The sequence below is a fragment of the Sitophilus oryzae genome, unplaced genomic scaffold, assembly GCF_002938485.1.
Source record: "Sitophilus oryzae breed Bouriz unplaced genomic scaffold, Soryzae_2.0 scaffold_494_pilon_pilon, whole genome shotgun sequence".
Lineage (NCBI taxonomy): Eukaryota > Metazoa > Arthropoda > Insecta > Coleoptera > Curculionidae > Sitophilus > Sitophilus oryzae.
This window is the reverse complement of record NW_022147078.1, coordinates 3,359,507-3,380,666: the sequence shown is the minus strand read 5'-3', so window position 1 is coordinate 3,380,666 and position 21,160 is coordinate 3,359,507. Positions and strand designations below refer to the sequence as shown.

General features: G+C 33.6%; 1 protein-coding gene across 4 annotated transcripts in view; it reads right to left on the bottom strand.

The window, feature by feature from the left end:
* Positions 1-21,160, bottom strand: part of LOC115886539 (carboxyl-terminal PDZ ligand of neuronal nitric oxide synthase protein) — a 183,849-nt gene that overhangs the window by 47,966 nt on the left and 114,723 nt on the right. For 2 of the 4 annotated variants that reach the window (XM_030905755.1, XM_030905756.1), the window contains exons 1-3: positions 16,378-16,992; positions 11,483-12,078; positions 5,782-5,950 (exon numbers count right to left, since the gene is read on the bottom strand). In XM_030905755.1, the coding sequence (XP_030761615.1) occupies positions 5,782-5,950; positions 11,483-12,078; positions 16,378-16,654 (1,042 nt within the window). In that variant the 5' untranslated portion in view covers positions 16,655-16,992. Of the gene's footprint in view, positions 1-5,781; positions 5,951-11,482; positions 12,079-16,377; positions 16,993-21,160 lie in introns of those variants that run through there. The other 2 variants (XM_030905757.1, XM_030905759.1) reach the window with 2 other exon arrangements.

The following is a 21,160-nucleotide window of genomic DNA, read 5'->3' as shown; positions in this document are numbered from 1 at the left end:
GAAGCGGATGGTCGAGCGCACGAACGAACGAACGGCCGCATGCGTTCGGTCCCCGTCTAAATATACCGCACTTTCATTCGTTCGTTCGTTCGTTCGTTCGGATAATGAATACGCACCTTAAATCTGAAAGCGCACGCAGGCGAACGCCTTTGATGTACGGACTCGAAGCGGATGGTCGAGCGCACGACCGAACGAACGGCCGCATGCGTTCGGTCCCCGTCTAAATATACCGCACTTTCATTCGTTCGTTCGTTCGTTCGTTCGTTCGTGCGGATAATGAATACGCACCTTTAGAGATCTATTGTGTGTCCCCCTTTCTTGAGTTATAACAAGTTATACCTCATCCTACAGTCTCAGGGATTTAACAGAGGCCAGTATCTGAGACGGCTCCACAGAAGCCAGCTCTCCATCCTAGACATCAGCCGTACCAAAGTTCATGGCACGAATGGTCGTCGCACAGTGCTTCGAACATATGGCTCTAGAGGACAAAAATCCAAAACTTCTCTTTTATTGTAAGCAATTTATTCAAACTAGGTTTATTTGACACAAATGATGAGTACTCTCATTGTACTAAATGATGATGTTCTTAGTCCCACGTTTATGAAAAAAAAAATATTATAAATAATAATAATATTGGAGCTGTGTTCCATCTAAGCAAATAAAAGTTATAGTATGAAAACGGTGTAAGTATTAAATAAATTCCTGTGATAAAAAAGAATTGAAATAACATTAGAACATGATTCCTACAATATAAGCCTAATATAAGATAAAAATGTTTTTCTTTAATGAAAAAGAAACATTAATGTTATATTTAATTAAAAAAAAAATTAAGATACTATAAATTTACTTTAGGACAACAAAATGCATAGATCGTAACTACTCTGATTCAGGAGAATCACTGCTGACAGAATCTTCTAAATTTATAGTATCTAAATCACAGGTAGATGAAGTATCCTCACATATAAGATATTTCTGTACATCATTTTCTAATATGTTACTTTTTCGCGTTGTTACTGTTCATTTTGTCGGTATGAGGGGTTCGGATGTTAATAGTTACCTCTTTAATAGACCATATGCATATATTATTTTTTCCTTTTCTTGGGTATGAGATTTTATAATAAACTGAAAGATGGACACTTTTTTTATTCGACGTTTCGCTCCAACATAGTGGACTTTTTCAGGCACAAGTGGTGTCTCATTTGACTGGAAGGTTCATCAATATCTAATAAGAACATATTTTTTGAAATACTAATAATTTTGAGTTCTTGTCCTTATGATCAAGCCAAGTATAGCCAGATCGGCATTGCTTATCAATTTTACTCCATCTGAAAAGTATTATAAAATAAAGTTCGTCGCAAGCAGACGCAGGTGAACTATACAAAAATTAAAAGTGTATGAATATGGGAACAAAAATATTCAATAAATACGATATGTTTTGATATGTTTTTTTTAAATGCCTTTTTGAAGTTTGAAAACGTAAAATTTTTATACCCATTTAAGAATCATCTTAAAAAATAAATAAGAACTAAACAATCACGAACTTGTTTAGAAATAAATTTAAAGTACATACCTTGTTTAACAATATCCATAGTGGCTTTCAATTAAGTACATACCCGTTTAACTTCATAATATACAGAACTACTATGAATGTTATTCTTTTCACTGATGAGATAATGATCGCAAAATTTATTTTTAGTGAAAATATTTGCTAACAAAAACGCTGTTTATGAAAAATAATATACAGGATGGTTGAACATTGCTATAAGTATAAAATTATATATTCAGATATTAGTAAATTTTAACTTATTTTTTGATTTTTGTCCATGGGACGAAGCACTGTGCGTCGTCTCGGCGCACTCAGTGATAAGGTGTTCTGGTGTTTCCCCATTTTCCCCACAGAATCTGCATTCGCCGTTGCTTCTCAGCCTACTGAGGTGTTCGTTGAGGAGACAGTGTCCTGTTAGAAACCCCGTGACAATCCGAAGATTGTTTTTATTTAAATCAAGGAAAACCTTTGATTTTTGTCGCTCGTAAGTTCTGAGGAACTTTTTCGAGTGTCTTAGACCGTTGGAGGACACCCATTCCAAGTAATGGATGGAGTCTTCTTCCCGATTCTTCAGTTCCGTTTTCAGCTGGTTCCCGTTTGGAAAACAGAAAGATTTTGGTCTAGTTAGTTGAGTATTCGCTCCTTTTCTAGCTAGATCATTTGCTTTTTCATTACCTTCTATCCTTCTATCCCTCTGGGACCATGATATTAGGAAATTAGCGGGGATAACTTGTGCCCGCATAGCCAACAATAGACAACAATGGGCCCAACTACAAAGAAAGTATCTAATATGTGAGGAGACTAGAGGCTACACCATTGGAAATGGACGAATAAGTTGAAAATAATGATGATGAATGGTTAGTATATCTTTTATATATTTCCTGTAGGAAAAATATAATCTGGAGAAAAAATATACCTTGAATCTGAATAAAGTTTGAAATAACATAGGTAACATAGGTCTATACAAATCTCTTTCTTTTAATAGACTTTATCTGGAGGTATAACAAATTGCTTTTTGTTTTATGTTCACTATTTACTACTTTCAAGCAATAAACTTGTGCTGTTTATTTCGACGACAACCTAAGCTGAATCGCGACGCATTTTAAAAGAACACGCGTCGGCGTCGCAACCAATTTACCGTTTCACATGCCTTCGCGATTAACATGCCCGGCATAAATCGGCAAATTATTGCCGAGTTGTGTGCACTTGCAATGTTAAATGGATTATATAAACGCGTTGGCGAGCTCTTTTAATGGGAATGTATGTAAGGAGTTCGCGTAGAGACGTTAAAATGAGTTATGCATGCAGTTATTTTGTTGTGGAAGCAATAATATCACCAAAAATGCAGTTAGAAGCTTTGTTGCCACGAAACAACAAAAAGTTTAAATGAATGTGGATGGTTCAAACTTGCATTCTCTAAAGTTTTACTTATTTTTCTTCAGAGATGTAGAAGATATCTCATAAAAAGCATAATACAAGTTACAAGGTACATCTAAGCAAAGTATTTAAGATATCAGTTACAACATTCTTTTGAAAAAGGTATTTGAAATATTAGATATAAAATGCGTATTTTCTAAAAAAAAGTATTTTATTTTTATTGTTGCGGACCCGTGTGGACTCGACCTAACCTAACTATATGTCCCGCCCAATCCCGCCCCAGATGACCTTAACATCGCATTAAAGAATAGACACCGTAATGATTCATTTGAACGTTCGAGAAGAATCGAGTTCTACTGGAATGGAGTAGTACATACGAGAACATTCGAAACCTTCTCTATGCACCTAATGATTTATGGATTATTCGAGAAACTCTTTAGCTGTGGGTAATAAAATCCGACGGCCGGGGCCTGAGGAGGACAGAAATAAATACACGAGTACAGTTGACGCGCTAAATTCAAAATAAATTCTTTCTAGATAAATAGTTATAAATCGTTTGTAAATAGTTCTTTAAGTATTTTATCGTTATTGTTTTTATTAATTAGTGTTAAATAAATTGTGTTTAAATAAATTGTGACTTTCTATCCACACGGAACCCACGAAAAACGTAACATTATTAAAGTAAAATATTTTATAAAAGAAAATATTTATTTAGCTTGCAACAGAGGAATCAGAGTTTTCTAAAAACATCTAATAAGATTGGCTTTTTGTCTTTCTATTTACGTATTCCTCATTGTTGTTTAAGGTGTCCATTTTTTTTCTTTCATAACGATGAATTATTATAGGTTTTTCAGTCAGGACAAGATTTTTGACATGTTCTTTAAATGATTTTGGCAACCATTTCATTTTAAAGAAAGAAATGTGTGCTCTTGTTTAATCCCATTCATTAATACTAGGTAGATACAGAAGAATAAAAATTATGTTATTTTTTAAATCTTTATTTTGTTCTGTTTTAGGTTTAATGTGAATGTTAATAAAAAATGTTAAAGAATAAATACGGATTTTTTATTCATTTATGGATATTTCATCAAAGCTAATACGGATAATATATTTGGTCCATATTATGATTGAAAGGAAAAAATATGCAAAGGTAATAATTACTAAAAGTATTTTAGCAAACTAAGTACTTATAAAATATTAAGATACTAAAAAAATGTTAAAAGGCATTTCTATAGTAATATAATTTCGAATTCATTCTTTCATAGATGGTTATAATTAATCTTGATTAACGTCATATTTTTTCATTTTGTTAAGGTATCACATTTTTCGATAACTATTACCACCTTTTCCGTAGCATTGAACGAAATAAATTTTGTTCTTCATTGACATTTTAAAACAGCAACAAATATAATGTTTTTTCCATAACTGTTAAAATTGGCTTATATCTATCAAAAATAGTAGATAAAATAGTACTTCAACTGCAAGGGTAGATTAAATAATACTTTGACAGCGAGGATAGGTTAAAAACTTTATTTCTTCTCGCACGTTTTTAATTGCTTCCATTTTTGAAAATTTTTGTATTCCTTTTCATAAGTTATTCGGAATTTAAATGGAAGTAGTCTGGATATAGCGTTGTCGCCTCAGCCTGAATATCTGTTGGTAATTTACTCATTTCGTTTTGAGCCATTTCTGGCTCCAATTCAATCAGCAATCCACACGAAAGAGAATTAAAAAATATTGACTCAAAACTGCCAACTAAAGAGACAGCTTTATTAATTTGTCAAATTACATAGAAACCAACGCCAACTCGCTATGGAAAATTTTGAAAAGTATAAACGGCATTAACCATTTAAAACAAGCAAATTTTTTTATGAAAAATGCATTTTTTCATAACGTCTTTAATAAAAAAGTGTTTCCTCTTGTAAAGACAATCCGGGGACATACTGTACAATAATAAAATTCGCTAATAAACTATTTACAATATTTAATAAATGGCAACCAAGAATTTTTCTGTTTCTAACTGGTCAGTATATCTTGGGTATCTTAGTTTTGAACAGTAAAATTATATTGTCTAATTAAATTATTGTCTCAATGCAAATATAACAAAGTGCTATAGTATATTTCCAATAACATCTAGTGCCAAGCAAGGGACCTCGACTTAATTACAAATTATACGAATTTCTAAAATAACAGGATTACATAAGAATTCATAGGAAAACTTGAAATTTTGAATGAAAGTGTTTTATTAAAAGTCCATTTCACTAGTTGGAAAAACTAGCAAAATAAGCGTTCGGCATTTAACGTTTTATGTCAAACTGGCTAGGTATTTTTACACAAATGAAAAAGGAAATTAAAGATAAAGGATTACAGTATATCCGTATTGTAGCACATTTTTAGACAACTTCTTTATTTTTAAGATTTTGATGGTCAAACATCAACAAAATATTCCTTATGTTTGGACTAAATTTTCTCGAAAATAAAAAAATAATTTAAAGTTGCGTTACAATACGGAAATAGATTGAACTTTTGTGATTACAGTGATATATAATTTATATGGTTTTGTAACAAATTGCTCGCTATTTTATGGCAAATGGTGATGCTCTGCAAATCTTAATCAAAGCACGCGTGTTTGGAACTTTGGGTGTGGCTTCACATGACAAGATCGGGCTAAGTAGGCAGATTTCTGAAATAATATATATTTCTTTCGGCCACACACCCGTTTTCCCCGACCCCTGAGAGCGACCCTAACAATACAGCGTAATAGACTCTTAAGACTAAGAGTAATAGCTAGAGTAACACTAGAGTAATAGCTACCTACTTAGATAAAGAAATATAATATAAATAATTATTTCAGTTACCTTTTTTGGGCTTGTCACTGGCAACGTCGCTCAGCCGATCGCTGAGCAGGTCCTGCGTCACAGTGGTCTCCTGCTCGTCGTCCAGGTTATCCTCTGGAGCTCCGATGGATAGTTTATGGCACACTTCGAAGGCCTGGCCCACTGTCCTGACCACCCTTAAAGCTTGACTCTGCAATTAAGGAAAGTTTATTGAGTAACATTACTCAAATGAATTTTGAGATCGAAAAAGTCTGTGTATATCTCAAAAGTTGCTCAACTTCTTTATTTTTTGAGATAAAAAAACGAGGTTTGGTATGAGATGAAGTTAGTGCTGTATGTTCATTGGCGGTGGACAAACAAACAGAAGTATGTTCTAGTGTGCTGTGGACATACTGCTGTTTGTTTGTCATAGCTAGATGAAGAGTTTTTTTGTACTAAAACTTCTCTATTTTTTGAATAATACTACTTAAAATAATGAATGGAACTACGACTGGGGGCTATGTAGTTGGGGCTATGAGTTGGGGATACAGACCGTAGTAGCAGAAAATAAAGAGAAATTTCACGTCTAAAGGACAGTCAACAGTTTTTTTTTCAATTTTTTCAGATATCATCAAAACTAGATTTTTTACATGTACGTGTATCTACTATTTTTATGATTTTTTATCCATTTTTCAAGTATACTAGTTTTTCGGTAAGTTTCTTACAAAACGCGTGGCAGTTTTTCTTTGCCAAACTTCGAAAAAATGGATAAAATGCATCTAGAAAGTCAGCAGTCGTATTCAATTGTGTTTGGTCACTTGTATATGTCACTCTTTCAACGTAAATGACTACAACTTTCGATTTCTAAATGACACCCCCGGTATTTTTTAATTTTATTCGATAGAAAATACGACATACTGAATAGAAAATTTGACTCGAAATACCGAATTATTCGTAAAAAAATGCTTTGCCAAGTATGGTAATGCGCCATTTGAAAAAATTGAGATATGATTAAAAATACAATTCGGGTATTTTTTATCCGGCCAGAATTGGACACGAAAAACATTAGACGATCAAATCTATTTTTCCAAGGCTCCTTGATTAAACATAATTGTTTTTAACACAGCCACATTTAAATTTAAAATACAATTTTTTAAAGCGAAAATGTCAAAAGTTCACATATGATATGTCAATCTATTCAGAGTGTCATTTTCTGTAGAATATAGTAAGAAATACCGACGGTGCCATTTAAAAATCAAAAGTTGTAGTAATTTCTGATGAAATAGGAAGTGGCCGAAAAGAACTGAATACGTCAATCAATCCTAATTTATGTCATATACTAACATACCAAATTTCATTTTTTATCTAAAATGGGTGATCTAGAATCTTTATCTAAAATCTAGGGTGAGCCACTTTTGAGACGCACCCGGTATACTCTACAATGATAACTTTGTCACTTACATCCTAATATAATGCTGTATATGTGAAAATATATGCTTTTAATTCACATAAGTATAAAAAAGAGTTAATATAATTAACATAATACTTGCTAAATTAGTTCCAGAGCTCCGAAATAGTGAATATGAGCTTCAAAATATTTCTAGCCTGGATATAGAGATAAACCCTGGATGTATATTGAAACTATCATGATTCATTCGCTTTTGAACTCCAGCTTTGCGGAAATAGCGCAAACAATGCCGAAAATACGAAAACCGGATGCCGAGTTTAACAGCTTCAAGCTATCAGCAATTCTCGTATTGAATATCTGGAATGGGAAAATTATGCCTAACGCATATTTCCTTTTATTTCTAGAAACTATACCCGTTTCATTATAAATGTATGTAACTGACTTTCAATGAAATTTAGAATAACTTTATATGTGTTTGTAAGACCTGTGTACTCTGAAAAAAATATAAGTAATTTTACAAAAAAAAAATATTATAGTATTTTTAATAATAAACTTGTAAAAATAAGATATTTTTACATAATTTCACAAAAAATGTTACAATTTTTTTTATTACAACAGTTTATTAATAAATAATATTAAAATATATAATAATATTAAATTATTATACAAAACAATATTATTTTCATAATGAGTTTTGTGAGTTTAAAAATTAAATTTAAATCAGAAATACAATCTTATAGTAAAATTGCATCTGTCTAGACATATTCTAGACATATTCACATACTTGTGTAAATTTACAATAATATATTTAGTAAAAAATGATGCCACGTCACGTGACTTCTTGTAAAGCTGATGCGCATTCAGTACCGGGTAAACCGGGGCTACTTCGGACAGCACGGGTAAAATTCAGACAACGGGTCCTTGAAAGAGAAAAAAATTGAGGGGGGTAGCGAAATCATCAAATAAATCAATAGTTTGCGCACATAGCACGCCCACTTATGGCCTCTAAAATTGTGCACAGCGCCTGACCGGCACAGTTATTAGAGAGATATCGGAAAACCGAATAGCTTAATGCAGTATTCAGGGCCATGTAAGTGAAATATTAAAAATGGTTCCAGCAAAAGTTTCCCAATTATGACGGATGATGGCGCTGATCGTCAAAATTTTTGGACAGGGATTTTGCTTACCGACAATACGACGTGAGCTACGACCGGACAGGACCAATCAGAATGAATGATCAGTCTTTCTTGGACATTTGCCGCGGGAGTGTGTGTTAATTTCTGTTGTAATAAGTGTGGTTGTGTTTGCAGTTTGATTTTTGGGTTTTGATATTGTGTTAAAATTAATTTTGAAGTATTGTATCACCTGTTTTTATGTAATAGTACTTTTTTTAGTTCTATGATCTGATATGTTATGATTTGTTAATGTTTGTTTAACAATGTTATACCAAAGAGGTTATACTTAATATACTTATCAATTTGCATAGCCTAACTTTTTTATCAATATACTTTGTAGATTTTCAGATTATTTAATTCCTTTTTGTTTCCGTTTGTAATTTTATTTTTAAGACATATTATGTGATTGTTTCACATAATATGTTTTAAAAATAAAATTGCAAATAGCGAATAAAAATAATTAAAATAAAAAAGTGTATTTTACAATTCCCCCCGGCCCCGCACCCCTTTGGCTAACCTATAATGTCAGCTATGTCGAGAGATGGCGTTACGAAAATGGAACCGATTTATTACAAGGAACTTGGGCTTCTTTTTCGTTAGTATATTCTGTGGCAGTATTTACGCGTACCTTATCATGGTTACGATATGCGCGAGTCAATTTTTAACGCAACACCCGCTAATAACGTTACCGCCTGACGTAAATTGCGGATCAATTACAGCAAGCGCTCTTTCTAAATAACCTCTGATAACGTTTAAAAATTGTTTAAATGGGCACGTGCGGGTATTTAACAACTATATTATTATTTAATTATTACCGAAATTACCCCACCTATAGGGATAACTTCGGACACTTTTTTAAAAAATATATATATACGCTAGAAAAAGAAAAGTTTAACATTTTTTTTAGTTATACATAGGGGAAGGATGTAGTAACCCACACAAAAAATATTGGTTAAATTTGAACACACTTAGGTCAAGAAACTTACAAAAAACCCTCAAAAACTGTCCGAAGTTGCCCCGTTTTACGGTATTCATTGAAAAAGCAGTTAGGACGAAAGACGAAGAACAGTCCAGGAGAAAGTCTCTAAGCGTGGGTGATTAGTGTCTTTATATCTTAATTATGTTTATATGTAGTTTCTGTCTGTAAATATAAAGCCAGTCCTCCTAGAGAAAACAATCTCAATTTATTATAATTATTTTTATTTTAATTTTAGTAATTTTTTTAGGTAAAGAGATATGTTGATATATCAACATATCCCAAGTATTATTTATTCTTTCAGACTGTGTTTCGGAGGACAAATTTAATAGAGTACCGGAGTAGAGGACTCTATACATCCATAGTCTCTAAGTTGATAAGTTGACTGTTTTGATTAAATACCTTTTTCTTGCATGTTTTTTTTTATTCTGTATCTAATGTCAATTTTGTTTCTATTTTGATTAGGCTCAGAATTCCAGTAAGGTTTTTTTAAACAAGAAGAGATGGCAATGAGTATCTTACATACAAAGGTAAGTTCTGTTTTGTGACTTTTTATTAATCTTTTTACGTATTTCACCCCTTCTCGGTGGTGAATGTAAAAAAAATAAAATTGGTAGGTGGGTGGAATAAACACTGTTATTTTTTGTTATTATATTATAAAAAGTTTATTTATTTTTATGTATAAATAAATATGTTTATAAAACATTAAAATTTTTGCTTTTTTTTATAATTTCCTTTATAATAGTAGTATTCTTTCGTTCTGAAAGAAACTGCAAATTTTCACTTAAACTGATTTATTCCCTACACCACGTTCCCTTTACGTGGTATAGGGAATATAAATCAGTTTAAGTGAAAATTTTCAGTTTCAGAATGAAAGAATACTAGTAATAATGGCTAATTTAAATTTCCCGCCAGCCAGAATGTGCGATAATTAATGTCTTACGATACGTTTTATACCTATCTCTTTCTTTTTCATATAAAGCACACATAATAAAGAAAGATAGCAATAAAGACGTATGTCGTGTCATGGTCCTGCTAATTGGTTTCAAAATTGTTATTCTGAGTTGCGCTACGGGAACGCGATCCCACTCTTTACCATGAGATTTGTCAGTCTCTTTTTATTTGTTTGCCTATGGTAGACGTATCTGTTTTAAAAAACTAAAGTGTTTTCGAATAATTGAATTTAAATATTTTAAATAGTTTTTTTCTTTATTCTTTGTACTTTTTTGCTTCCGACGACGGAAAGAGATAAACTTAAGAAACGTTAAGCATTTTTTTGTTCGTTAGGCAAATTTGTATATCTGTAAACCTAATTTCTGAAAAGTAGTTTCCGTTTGGGATTAACGCAGAAGTGTTTACAAAAAACACCTGTTTTATTTTGTAGATTTTCTTGGAAAAAAGGCCTATTTTCTTGGACTATAAGTGCACTGTTTAGATTTACTTAGTAATCCAAAAAGTATATTATTATTTTATTATTATGAAGCCTTTTTTCAGATAACCTTAGTTTATTCAACCTGCATAACACTCTATTATTTTTTCAATCAACTTCTAAACAAAAATAAAATGTTTCAATATGTTTCGAATATTCCACATGATTAATGAGCATCGGCACGGGTCAAATTCCGAAAAATACGCCAGAAAAAAAACGGGAACAATGGTATAAAGTTGACGTTTTCGTATAAATCAATTGGCGTCTGTGTCCAGTGGCGTCACGCGGCTAACGGTACCGCAAGATTAATTAGACTTAATAGCGGGAAAAACATTGTAATGTGTCCGTTTCGCTCGATTTAAATATAATGCAGAGTATTAGAATTGACCGGAGTTCGTTCACATACAGAAAAGGTTCTATTTGTTAGTTAGACCTAACTGTTTAATCCATATCTGTACCCCAGAAAGAAAACTATACAGGGTGCTACAAATTCGGGGTACGAGCACTGGTTTTCCGGAAACCGTAATAGATACACAATTTGCCTTAACCATGTTCATATCTATTACGGTTACCGAAATAGCAATGCTCGTACCTCGAATGTGTAGCACCCTGTATATTTACTAATTTTTCTAAGAAAAAGACATTGAACTAATTAATTATTGCTATGCAATATTAATTTAATAATTAACTTTCAACCTTATTTTAAAACAGAGAATAAATATGTATAGTAAAAAAATCATCGTTTTCTTACCTACCTCCAAATCACGGTCCTCAAAACTAGGAGTCCTATTGACCCCATTCGTTACCACACTCAACCCCAACCCCGCCATACTCTTGATCCCTTTCCCCAACGTAAACTCCCCCTCCCCTTCAGAACTCTTCTTCCCCCCACCACTAATCATAGTTTTTAACCCCCACTTATTGAAACCATGCCCGTTTTTGGTCTTGGTCGCCTGACTCTCATCCTGCCTGTGATTGGTCACCGGCTTCTTCGCCTGAGTCTCTGACTCTGGTTTCTGATTGGTTGTTACATGTTGCGATATTTTCCTATGAATTGTTTCGTCTGGTTTATGATTAATGGTTGATTTCTTTGGTGTTTTCTTGAGGGTGACTGCTTCGGGTTCTTTGAAACTCAGTTTCTTTCTGGGCCTTTCAAGGGCCAGAGCGTCTGCGTCGCTGCGCCTGTTGACGCTCGGGCTGTCAACGCAGACTGTCGCTGGCCTGAGGCGACTGATTGGGATGAAAATTCCTTCTGGGTCTTCATCCAGGTCGTTTTCGTAGGAAGACACCCGGATTTCGATGGGGTACGAGCCTACGGAGGTTTGTCTTTGAAGAGGTGCGTTTTCGGAGCCTAGCAAGACAACGAGAAGGTTTCTTTACGTGTAATTGTTTGGATGGTACAAGAAAACACTGCAATACTGAATGTACAATAACATTAAAATGCATCTTAAAAGATTACATACCATTTATTTTTAATACATTAATGGTGGAAGTGTGTTTTGAATATGCAATCTATATACAATCTGGACATAGGAAATCCGATGTAAATTTTAAAAATGATGAATAAATTCCTTAAAACGAAGCAAATTGTTCATTTTGAATGATTTATACGAATTCGTTTTTGTATTATGTAGTATAACATTCGTCTCCTCATAAAAATAATACGATCCTGATTAAAATAACAAACATGCCACCTTCAAATTCAATGTTTTAATGTCAAATTGACTCTATTGTTGGCAAAAATATTTTTAAAAGAAATCATTTAAAAAAAAAATTAGTGGCATTATGGAGAAAACAGTCTACAAGCTGTAAAGAATTTATTTTCTGTGCATTTTCCAAATATGCCAGATCGAGATCAGTTATTGAATACTGTAAAAGGAAGATTAATATTGATGAGGATCATGGAGAAATAATAAATGAAAATGAATTAAATATTCTGTTACAAGTGGAATATGAAAACAAAGTAAGTACTAGAATACTTGTAGAAATAGTCGAAAAATTGAGTCAATTTGACATTAAAACATTGAATTTGAAGCATAATTCTAAGTCATTTAAATAATTATTCCGAACACCAAGAATTATTGGACGACGAATATTTAGTGTTTAATAAATACATTTTCTTACATTTTAATAATTTAATCTTTTGAAGCAGTTGGTTGCACTTATTTATTTGCAGTTGTTTACTTATCTACGAACTATATTTGATTTTTAAAAGGTTCTCGTATGTCTACAGTTTTGTAACTTTTCATAGAGAATATAACTGAGAATATTTTTGATGATCTCTGTAAAAGAAAACCATAATAGAGATTTGTCATATTGTTAGGAGTCATATTAGTAGATATACTATATAGTATAGAGTAGATTTGTCATATTGTTGTTGAGGTCTTTGATGGCGTCCACCTCAACTTTTACAGATTTCTCTGTAGATTTGTACTTTATTGCAGAATTTTCTGGACCACTGTATATTTTTGTACGCTAATATTATTAATTGCACTCTAATGTAACTCAAACTTGTTATATTTATTGTCATAACAAATATTTAGGTGCAGAAAAACGTCAAGTTAGTCCAGTCGATCAGAGAAAATTCAAGACTATACAGGGTGTTCCAAAGATGCATGAGGAACTTGATAGGGGAATCTATAGCTTTTATTATTGACATTTTGAAAAAAAAATCATGCTTCACAAAAAATTTTGCTTATTCTAAAATGGTTAATCCCGTTTATACTTTCCCCAAATTTCCATACCGTTTTGGAGAAAATTAAAAAAAATATAGGTAGTTGAATTTTTTCTAAACCCTAAAAATCAAAAGAGGTTTTTATGGTAATATAATTTCGTTTTCACTATTCGATAGATTTTTATTTGGTAGAATTTTAATTAACGTCATATTTTTTGCTGTTTTAAAATTTTAAAGAAGCACAAAATTTATTTAGTTCAATGCTACGGAAAGGGTTATCGGAAGAGGGTTATACGTTAAATAGTTATCGGAAAATGCGATACTTAACAGCAGCAAAATATATGACGTTAACCATCTATCAAAGATTAAAATATCAAATTAGATATCAAGATATCAAATTAATTCTCATAGACAAGCCCAAAAAAATGAAGGTAGAAGAAACTAAATACCGTCCAATCTGCCTGATTAACGCAACCGCCAAAGTATACGAAAATTTAATAAAGAATAGATTAATGGAAGAAATACAAAATAAAGGTGGGTTTAACCCTAACCAGTTTGGATTCATAAAAAAAGTCACAACAATAAGTGTAGTTGATCTTGTAACAACGACCGTCAAGGACAAACCCGAAAAATGGCATGCGCTGATACTAGTAGATGTGAGGAATGCATTTAATATGGCAGCATAGCCTATAATATTGTCAAAGTTAGCAAGAAGAAACATCAGCCCATATCTTATAAATATTATAATATATTTTACACAGCGTACTGTAAACTTGGATAAAGACCACCAAGAAGAGGTTGGGGGAGGCGTACCCCAGGGATCGGTTTTGGGTCCTACCCTTTGGAACATCCTTTACGATGGCGTAATAGAAATAAGGGTGCCTCAAGGAGTAAAAATAATCTGGCTGTATTAACCACAGCTGAAACCTCCGAAGGAATGATACGCAAAACCGAAGAGGCTTTACACTATATATACTTGTGGATGAATCAAAACCAGTTGGAAGTTGCGCCAGAGAAAACAACTGCTATTCTTCTAAACCGAAAGACAAAGATAGGTGGTATACAATTTAAAGTCGGTGGGAAGTATGCTAAACCAACTAATAATACAGTAAAATACCTCGGAATAACACTAGATAGAGGGCTAACTTACAGTCAACATGTAAAGGATGCTTGCGGAAAAGCCAACAGAACTGTCAAAGCTATATGTGGACTACTTTAAAAAAAGAAAAGTTCTTGCGGTATCAATGCAAAATTGAGGCACTAAAATTCCAACGGACGAAAAATATATTGCTTTCCACACAGAGAAAAATGGCCCTAAGGATCTGTTCAGCGTATCGTACGATATCAACAAATGCCGTATTGGTTATAGCTGGGCTGATCCCGCTGCATTTAGCAGCTGAGGAAAAGAGAGAGTTATATCTCAAAGCAGAGATTAACGATGAGATGAAAAACCATCAACGACGAGGTACCTATCAAAAATGGCAAGAGGAGTGGGATACATCCGAAAAGGGAAGGTGGACTAGAAAGTTAATACACAACAACGTGGAGGACTGGACAAGTAGGAAACACGGAGACGTGGACTATTCCATTACGCATGGAGTCTTCATGAACTTCTTGCACAGAATAAAGAAAATACCAAATGGCAACTGCATGTACTGCGACGAAATCGACGATGCCGAGCACACCTTGTTCTGTTGTCCGAGATGGGAAAACGGAAGGTCTGCCCTATTGTCGGATGTAGGAATGTTATCTTCGGACCTTCCCCTAGGAGATGCAAGACCTTGTCGTTGGTGGGGAAGCTCCTGGTCAGGTGCTGGGGGGAATCCCCCCTAGCATTTGGCTTGGTCTAAGAAGCATCTCACTCATCGTCTTGTCCCTGACTGTAGTGTCGTGGCCAGGGAATTGCACCAAGACATATAACGATGCCGGGCGGGGCTACGGACAGCCTCAACCTTGAGGCACCGGGGGCACCCCATTGTATTTTACCCCTTACTTCTACATGCGGGGCTCTGTAGAAGTGGACCGACTGTCCCTAGCGACTCATAGGAACACTATGAGATCTGGTAATAATAGTAATAAAAACATCACCGGTGAAGCTGTGGGGAAACCCCTAGCGACACTGGGAACAGTAACAATGAAAGTTCCAAGGGGCCAAACCCAAAGAGAACTACAGGAGAGGTGGCTGACACTTGCGTGAGACCATCCTCCGCAAGTGGCATACAAGCTACCACCTCCTCCAAGGGTCGGGAGCCTACCTCCTACCTCGAAACCCAACAGGCGACACAAGCTACCGTTTCGTCTACCCGGCCTGGGTCGTAGCTCCTCGACTGTGAGGGACACGGGTCTCCGTAGGAAGTCCTGGGACTTATTACTGTATGATGAGTTATAACTCAAGAAAGGGGGACACAATAGATCTCTAAGGTCGCAGAGATTAACCCCCCTCCCACTTATTCTAAATTCTAACTTCGGACACCTTGATTATGAAAATGACCAAAACTAGCGAAAAGTTGAAAAGGCAAGAAATGTGGAAGTATCCTAAAAATAAATAGAATAGAATAGATAAAAAAATAACATAGATAAGATATAAACCCCGAGATCACGTACGAACCCGAGGGGAGAGGAGGAGCTGACTCCTCGGAGGTGGACTTTTTTAGTGGGTAACAATTCGACTCCCACACTGTTTAGAGTTCGTCTCTATGATCGTCTCTCTCGAGATGGTGATGGGAACGAACACCACTCGATTATAAAAGGTTTTTTTACCACCCCCTCGTAATTAACCATTCAAGAACAAGCAAAAACTTTTATGAAGAATGCACTTTACTTAAATGTCAATATTAAAAAAGTTTTTCCTCTTCTAAAAACATACAGTATAAGAAAGAAGTGTTTTTTAAACTGGTGATTTTTGGATGAGTTTGTGTTGTGATAAGTGAGATTAAAGCAAAGAAACTCTCATTTTCCCACAAAGGCGTTTCTTACCGTCAGCATGATAACCATGATGGTTCTTATCCTTCTCCTGCGAATGCTTAAACAAATAATCCAAGGTACACTGAGTCATGCTCTTCGGCAAAGGCCTGTTATTCTGATTCTCGTCGGCTTTCCTGTTCTTCAAAGCATCACTCAACATCAAAAACTTGTTCCTGGCCCTGGTCAGCACGTCCTGATGTTGCTTTTTCTTCATTTCGACTTCAGCCAAGTCCAAACTGGAATGCCTTAGTTTGGACATTTTTAGCTGATTCCTTTTATTATTATTCATTGTTTAATTTAAAAAAAAAATCAGTCACATAACAACGTTATAATCACATGAAAACTATTTTTCCTAGAATTTTTTAGATTGTGATCGTGATAAATTGGAGATTTTTGCCAAAATTTTAATGAGACGCGTAGTGCGATTTATCACTCTACTGTCAGGCTTAAGTAACATTTTTCCCGATGGAGAATGAGCGTAAAAAAACACTAAATAACCGCGGTAAATCGTGTGGCTAATGAGGAAAATGGAAAAAAAGTCGAGAACCTCGGAAAATTCAGGTGGAGAGCGCTCGGGAAAGTCGGAGATCGCGAAAACGCGACGATTGAGACATTGAAACGATCGGAGTCGAGTTGGGAAACAAACGGGATCGGTGTGGATCGTCCGAATCGCGATTTGGTAGGGGAACGTCGATGAAAATAGAACAATTACGTCTTGCAGAGACTGTTTTCAGTCTTCGTTCACCGTTACGTCATCATTATTTGTCAAATATGAATTTTAGCGTGTGTCTGAGATCAGTTCATATTGTTTAGAACAATATTTTTTTTCGGAGAAAAATTTATGATTAATTTAAAAAGATAAAAAGTTCACAAATTAATCATTTCAGTCAAATAACTGTATCTACTCAACGTGATTATTTTTTGTCAATAATGACATGTACTGACTACTTCCGTTCTAAATATCTTAAAAACGGTTGCTCGTAGCAACTTTTACCAAGAGACATTTTTTACGTAAAAAATCACGGAAATGTATATTTTTTCTATCAGTAGTTTTATACAGGTACGGACGAAAAGTTATTACTCTTCAAAACAGTTAAAACACATGTAGGTGGCGCCCCCTACAAATAGGAGTTATATTGACATAAAAATCAAATTTCCCATGTCAAAAAACTTCCAGACACCAATTTTCATCCAAATATCGACGTTGCTTCAGAAATTATTTGGAAAACATCGAAATAAAAATGAAACTTCTAGACACTGTATCTCTGAAACTATGCATTTTAGGACATACATTTATACGAACTTTTTTACTTATTTTTATCTGCAAAATATGCTGCTGAAGTTTCCGGAATACAGTTCGGACCATCCTGTATACTTACGTGGATAAATCAATGCCATAAGTTTAGCATTAAAAAATATGTCTCCAACATCACGACATGCCATTTTCAAACCTTCTTTATTGCACTTACGAAACGTTCAATAGGTTTGTCTCCTCCGACGACCTTACTTTACGCATGCGCATTAAAAGTTGCGCGTATTTCCAAAATAATCACAATTTTATACGGTTTAGAAACTACAAATTATACATTGTTATATGGAAACCAACTTTTCATTGTCATCATATTGTCATAATCTTGTAATAATCATGTCATAATCTTATTTTCATTGTGTAACGACGCTTGTTCTTTGCGTTTTTTTCTCTAAAACACGCTTTTAGATGTATCAAATTCAATGAGATTAATATTATCTCTACATATATGTTTTGGCTTTTTAGGCCTTTTTCAAGAGTGTCTTAAAAGTTTTCTTCTGCAATTTTAAGAAACTAGACTTATATTAGACTAACATAAGCATGGACTGCATCTTGACAGAAATTGAAAAACATAAAACATGCACATGTATTATAAAGGGTATTGAGTAGCAAAATGAAAAGTCCAGCTCCATTTTTAAATTAAGCAAGTCGCAGATAGGTCCTCAAATCCGAAACGTCGCATTGAAAAATTAACCTTACTGTTTTGTAAAGTAGGAAAACAACCACCATTGTCTCTCATTTCCATTTATCTCTCATTACATTTATTCCAAAAAAAATTAGAACCTTAAACCCTTATTTCTTTTCCTTATAGAAAAAAATCAGTGTACCAATTACAAATGGGGTTCTAAAAATACCGTTTCAATTACCTAAACGCTCCGGTTTCCCCTATTGTTGAGTCTAATTATAGTTTATGCGGAGTGCGCCCGTGCAAAGATCTAACGTTTGTTTACGAAATTAATCTTTATCAAAATATTTTGGCGAAATTAAGAGATTTTAAACTTTTTTATTATTTCGGTACTAAAAATCGGTGATTTCTATCTTAGACCTTGAAGGGATTTTTGGTATTAATTATTATAAAAAAATAAAACTAACATCACCATCATTTGCAGCATATTCAACCATTTCCAATTATGGTGTAGCCTCCTGTCCCAAAATGTACCGTTTGTGTCCGGAAAGGGTCCATAGTTTCATAGTTGTCGATTTCCGAAAGAAATCAGCACATGTATTCTATTTCCTATGTTTTTCATTTTATTGATTTTATGGAAAGCACTGTTCATTAAAATGTTGTATCCTATGTTATAGGGCTTGTTTCTCTCTACAATTTCCTGTCTCATAATGTACCGTTTGTGTCCGGGAAGGGTTCATGGTTTCATAACTGTCGATTTTCGAAAGAAATCAGTAAATGTATATTATTTCGTATATTTTTCATTTTATTCATTTTATGGAAAGAACTGTTCATTAAAATGTTGTATCCTATGTTATAGGGCTTGTTTCTCTCTACAATTTCCTGTCTCACAATGTACCGTTTTGGGAAGGGTTCATGGTTTCATAGTTGGCGATTTTCGAAAGAAATCAATACAGTTATATTATTTCGTATATTTTTCATTTTATTCATTTTATGGAAAGCACTGTTCATTAAAATGTTGTAATCTATGTTATAGGGCTTGTTTCTCTCTACAATTTCCTGTCTCACAATGTACCGTTTGTGTCCGGGAAGGGTTCATGGTTTCATAACTGTCGATTTTCGAAAGAAATCAGTAAATGTATATTATTTCGTATATTTTTCATTTTATTCATTTTATGGAAAGAACTGTTCATTAAAATGTTGTATCCTATGTTATAGGGCTTGTTTCTCTCTACAATTTCCTGTCTCACAATGTACCGTTTTGGGAAGGGTTCATGGTTTCATAGTTGGCGATTTTCGAAAGAAATCAATACAGTTATATTATTTCGTATATTTTTCATTTTATTCATTTTATGGAAAGCACTGTTCATTAAAATGTTGTAATCTATGTTATAGGGCTTGTTTCTCTCTACAATTTCCTGTCTCACAATGTACCGTTTGTGTCCGGGAAGGGTTCATGGTTTCATAGTTGTCGATTTTCGAAAGAAATCAGTACATGCATATTATTTCGTATATTTTTCATTTTATGGAAAGCACTGTTCATTAAAATGTTGTAATCTATGTTATAGGGCTTGTTTCTCTCTACAATTTCCTGTCTCACAATGTACCGTTTGTGTCCGGGAAGGGTTCATGGTTTCACAGTTGTCGATTTTCGAAAGAAATCAGTACATTTATATTATTTCGTATATTTTTCATTTTATTCATTTTATGGAAAGCACTGTTCATTAAAATGTTGTAATCTATGTTATAGGGCTTGTTTCTCTCTACAATTTCCTGTCTCACAATGTACCGTTTGTGTCTGGAAAAGGTTCATAGTTTCATAGTTGTCGATTATCGCAAGAAATCAATACATTTATATTATTTTTCTGGTAGTAGAGATCCCGAGCTGTGTATTAATTGTCCCAAATATACATATATTATATTCTTCTACTATTTCCAGTGTTTATTAGAATATTTACTAATTCGTGGTACATTACTATTGTTTTTGCTAAATTCATTTCGAGATCTAATTTATTGCTGGTTGGGTAATAAAGCGCCTTTCGCGCGAATTCGTCATACATTCGAGTCCGTGTCCATTAAAATGGAAGAAATATTAAAAAACTTCTTCTAATTCCATCTAAAAATGAATCCATTTAGGATTCCAAAAGGAATATAAAAATACCTTCAGTGGTTGGGACAGAAAAATACTGCAGCAGTAGCAGTGAACGTCGATGAAATTGATCTCTTGTAAACTTATTATATGTGACATTAATGGTGTAAATAAATTACTAGACTAGTTAAATGGGAGTCATTTTTATTTTATATTATTTATACACTATAATATTACAAAGAATTCATTATACTGGTGAACTGAGACTAATAATTCTAAAACGAACTAACGCATTTCTAGGAATTGCATTAAAACAATTAGACTTAATTTCATCCGTGTACCATTAAATGAGTCCGCGAAATAAACGAATAAATAATTAGCAGTAATTATAAACATAATCTCTGAGAAAATATCTGTTCATTGAAAGGCTTAGGAGTTAATCACCTGTTGAAAATTCCGTTTGATCTGCCGTAATTGAAGTTGTAGCTAACTCTTTACGAACTAATACTAATAACATCTAATTCTAGATCAATATCAAGCGGTATTAAGACATAATTGTATGGTAGTGTAAGTGGAATAGCAAATAGCAAGCGAATACATGGAATAATATACATATAGTACCTCTAACATTTGAATTGGAACTAGTGGAACTAGTATTTCAGAGAATGTTGTTTTTAGAGCTTAGTAGATATATTTTCATTGCAGAATAGGTATATGCATATATAAGCAAAAAACTTGGATATAGTAGAAGAAATATAAAGAAATAGCAAAA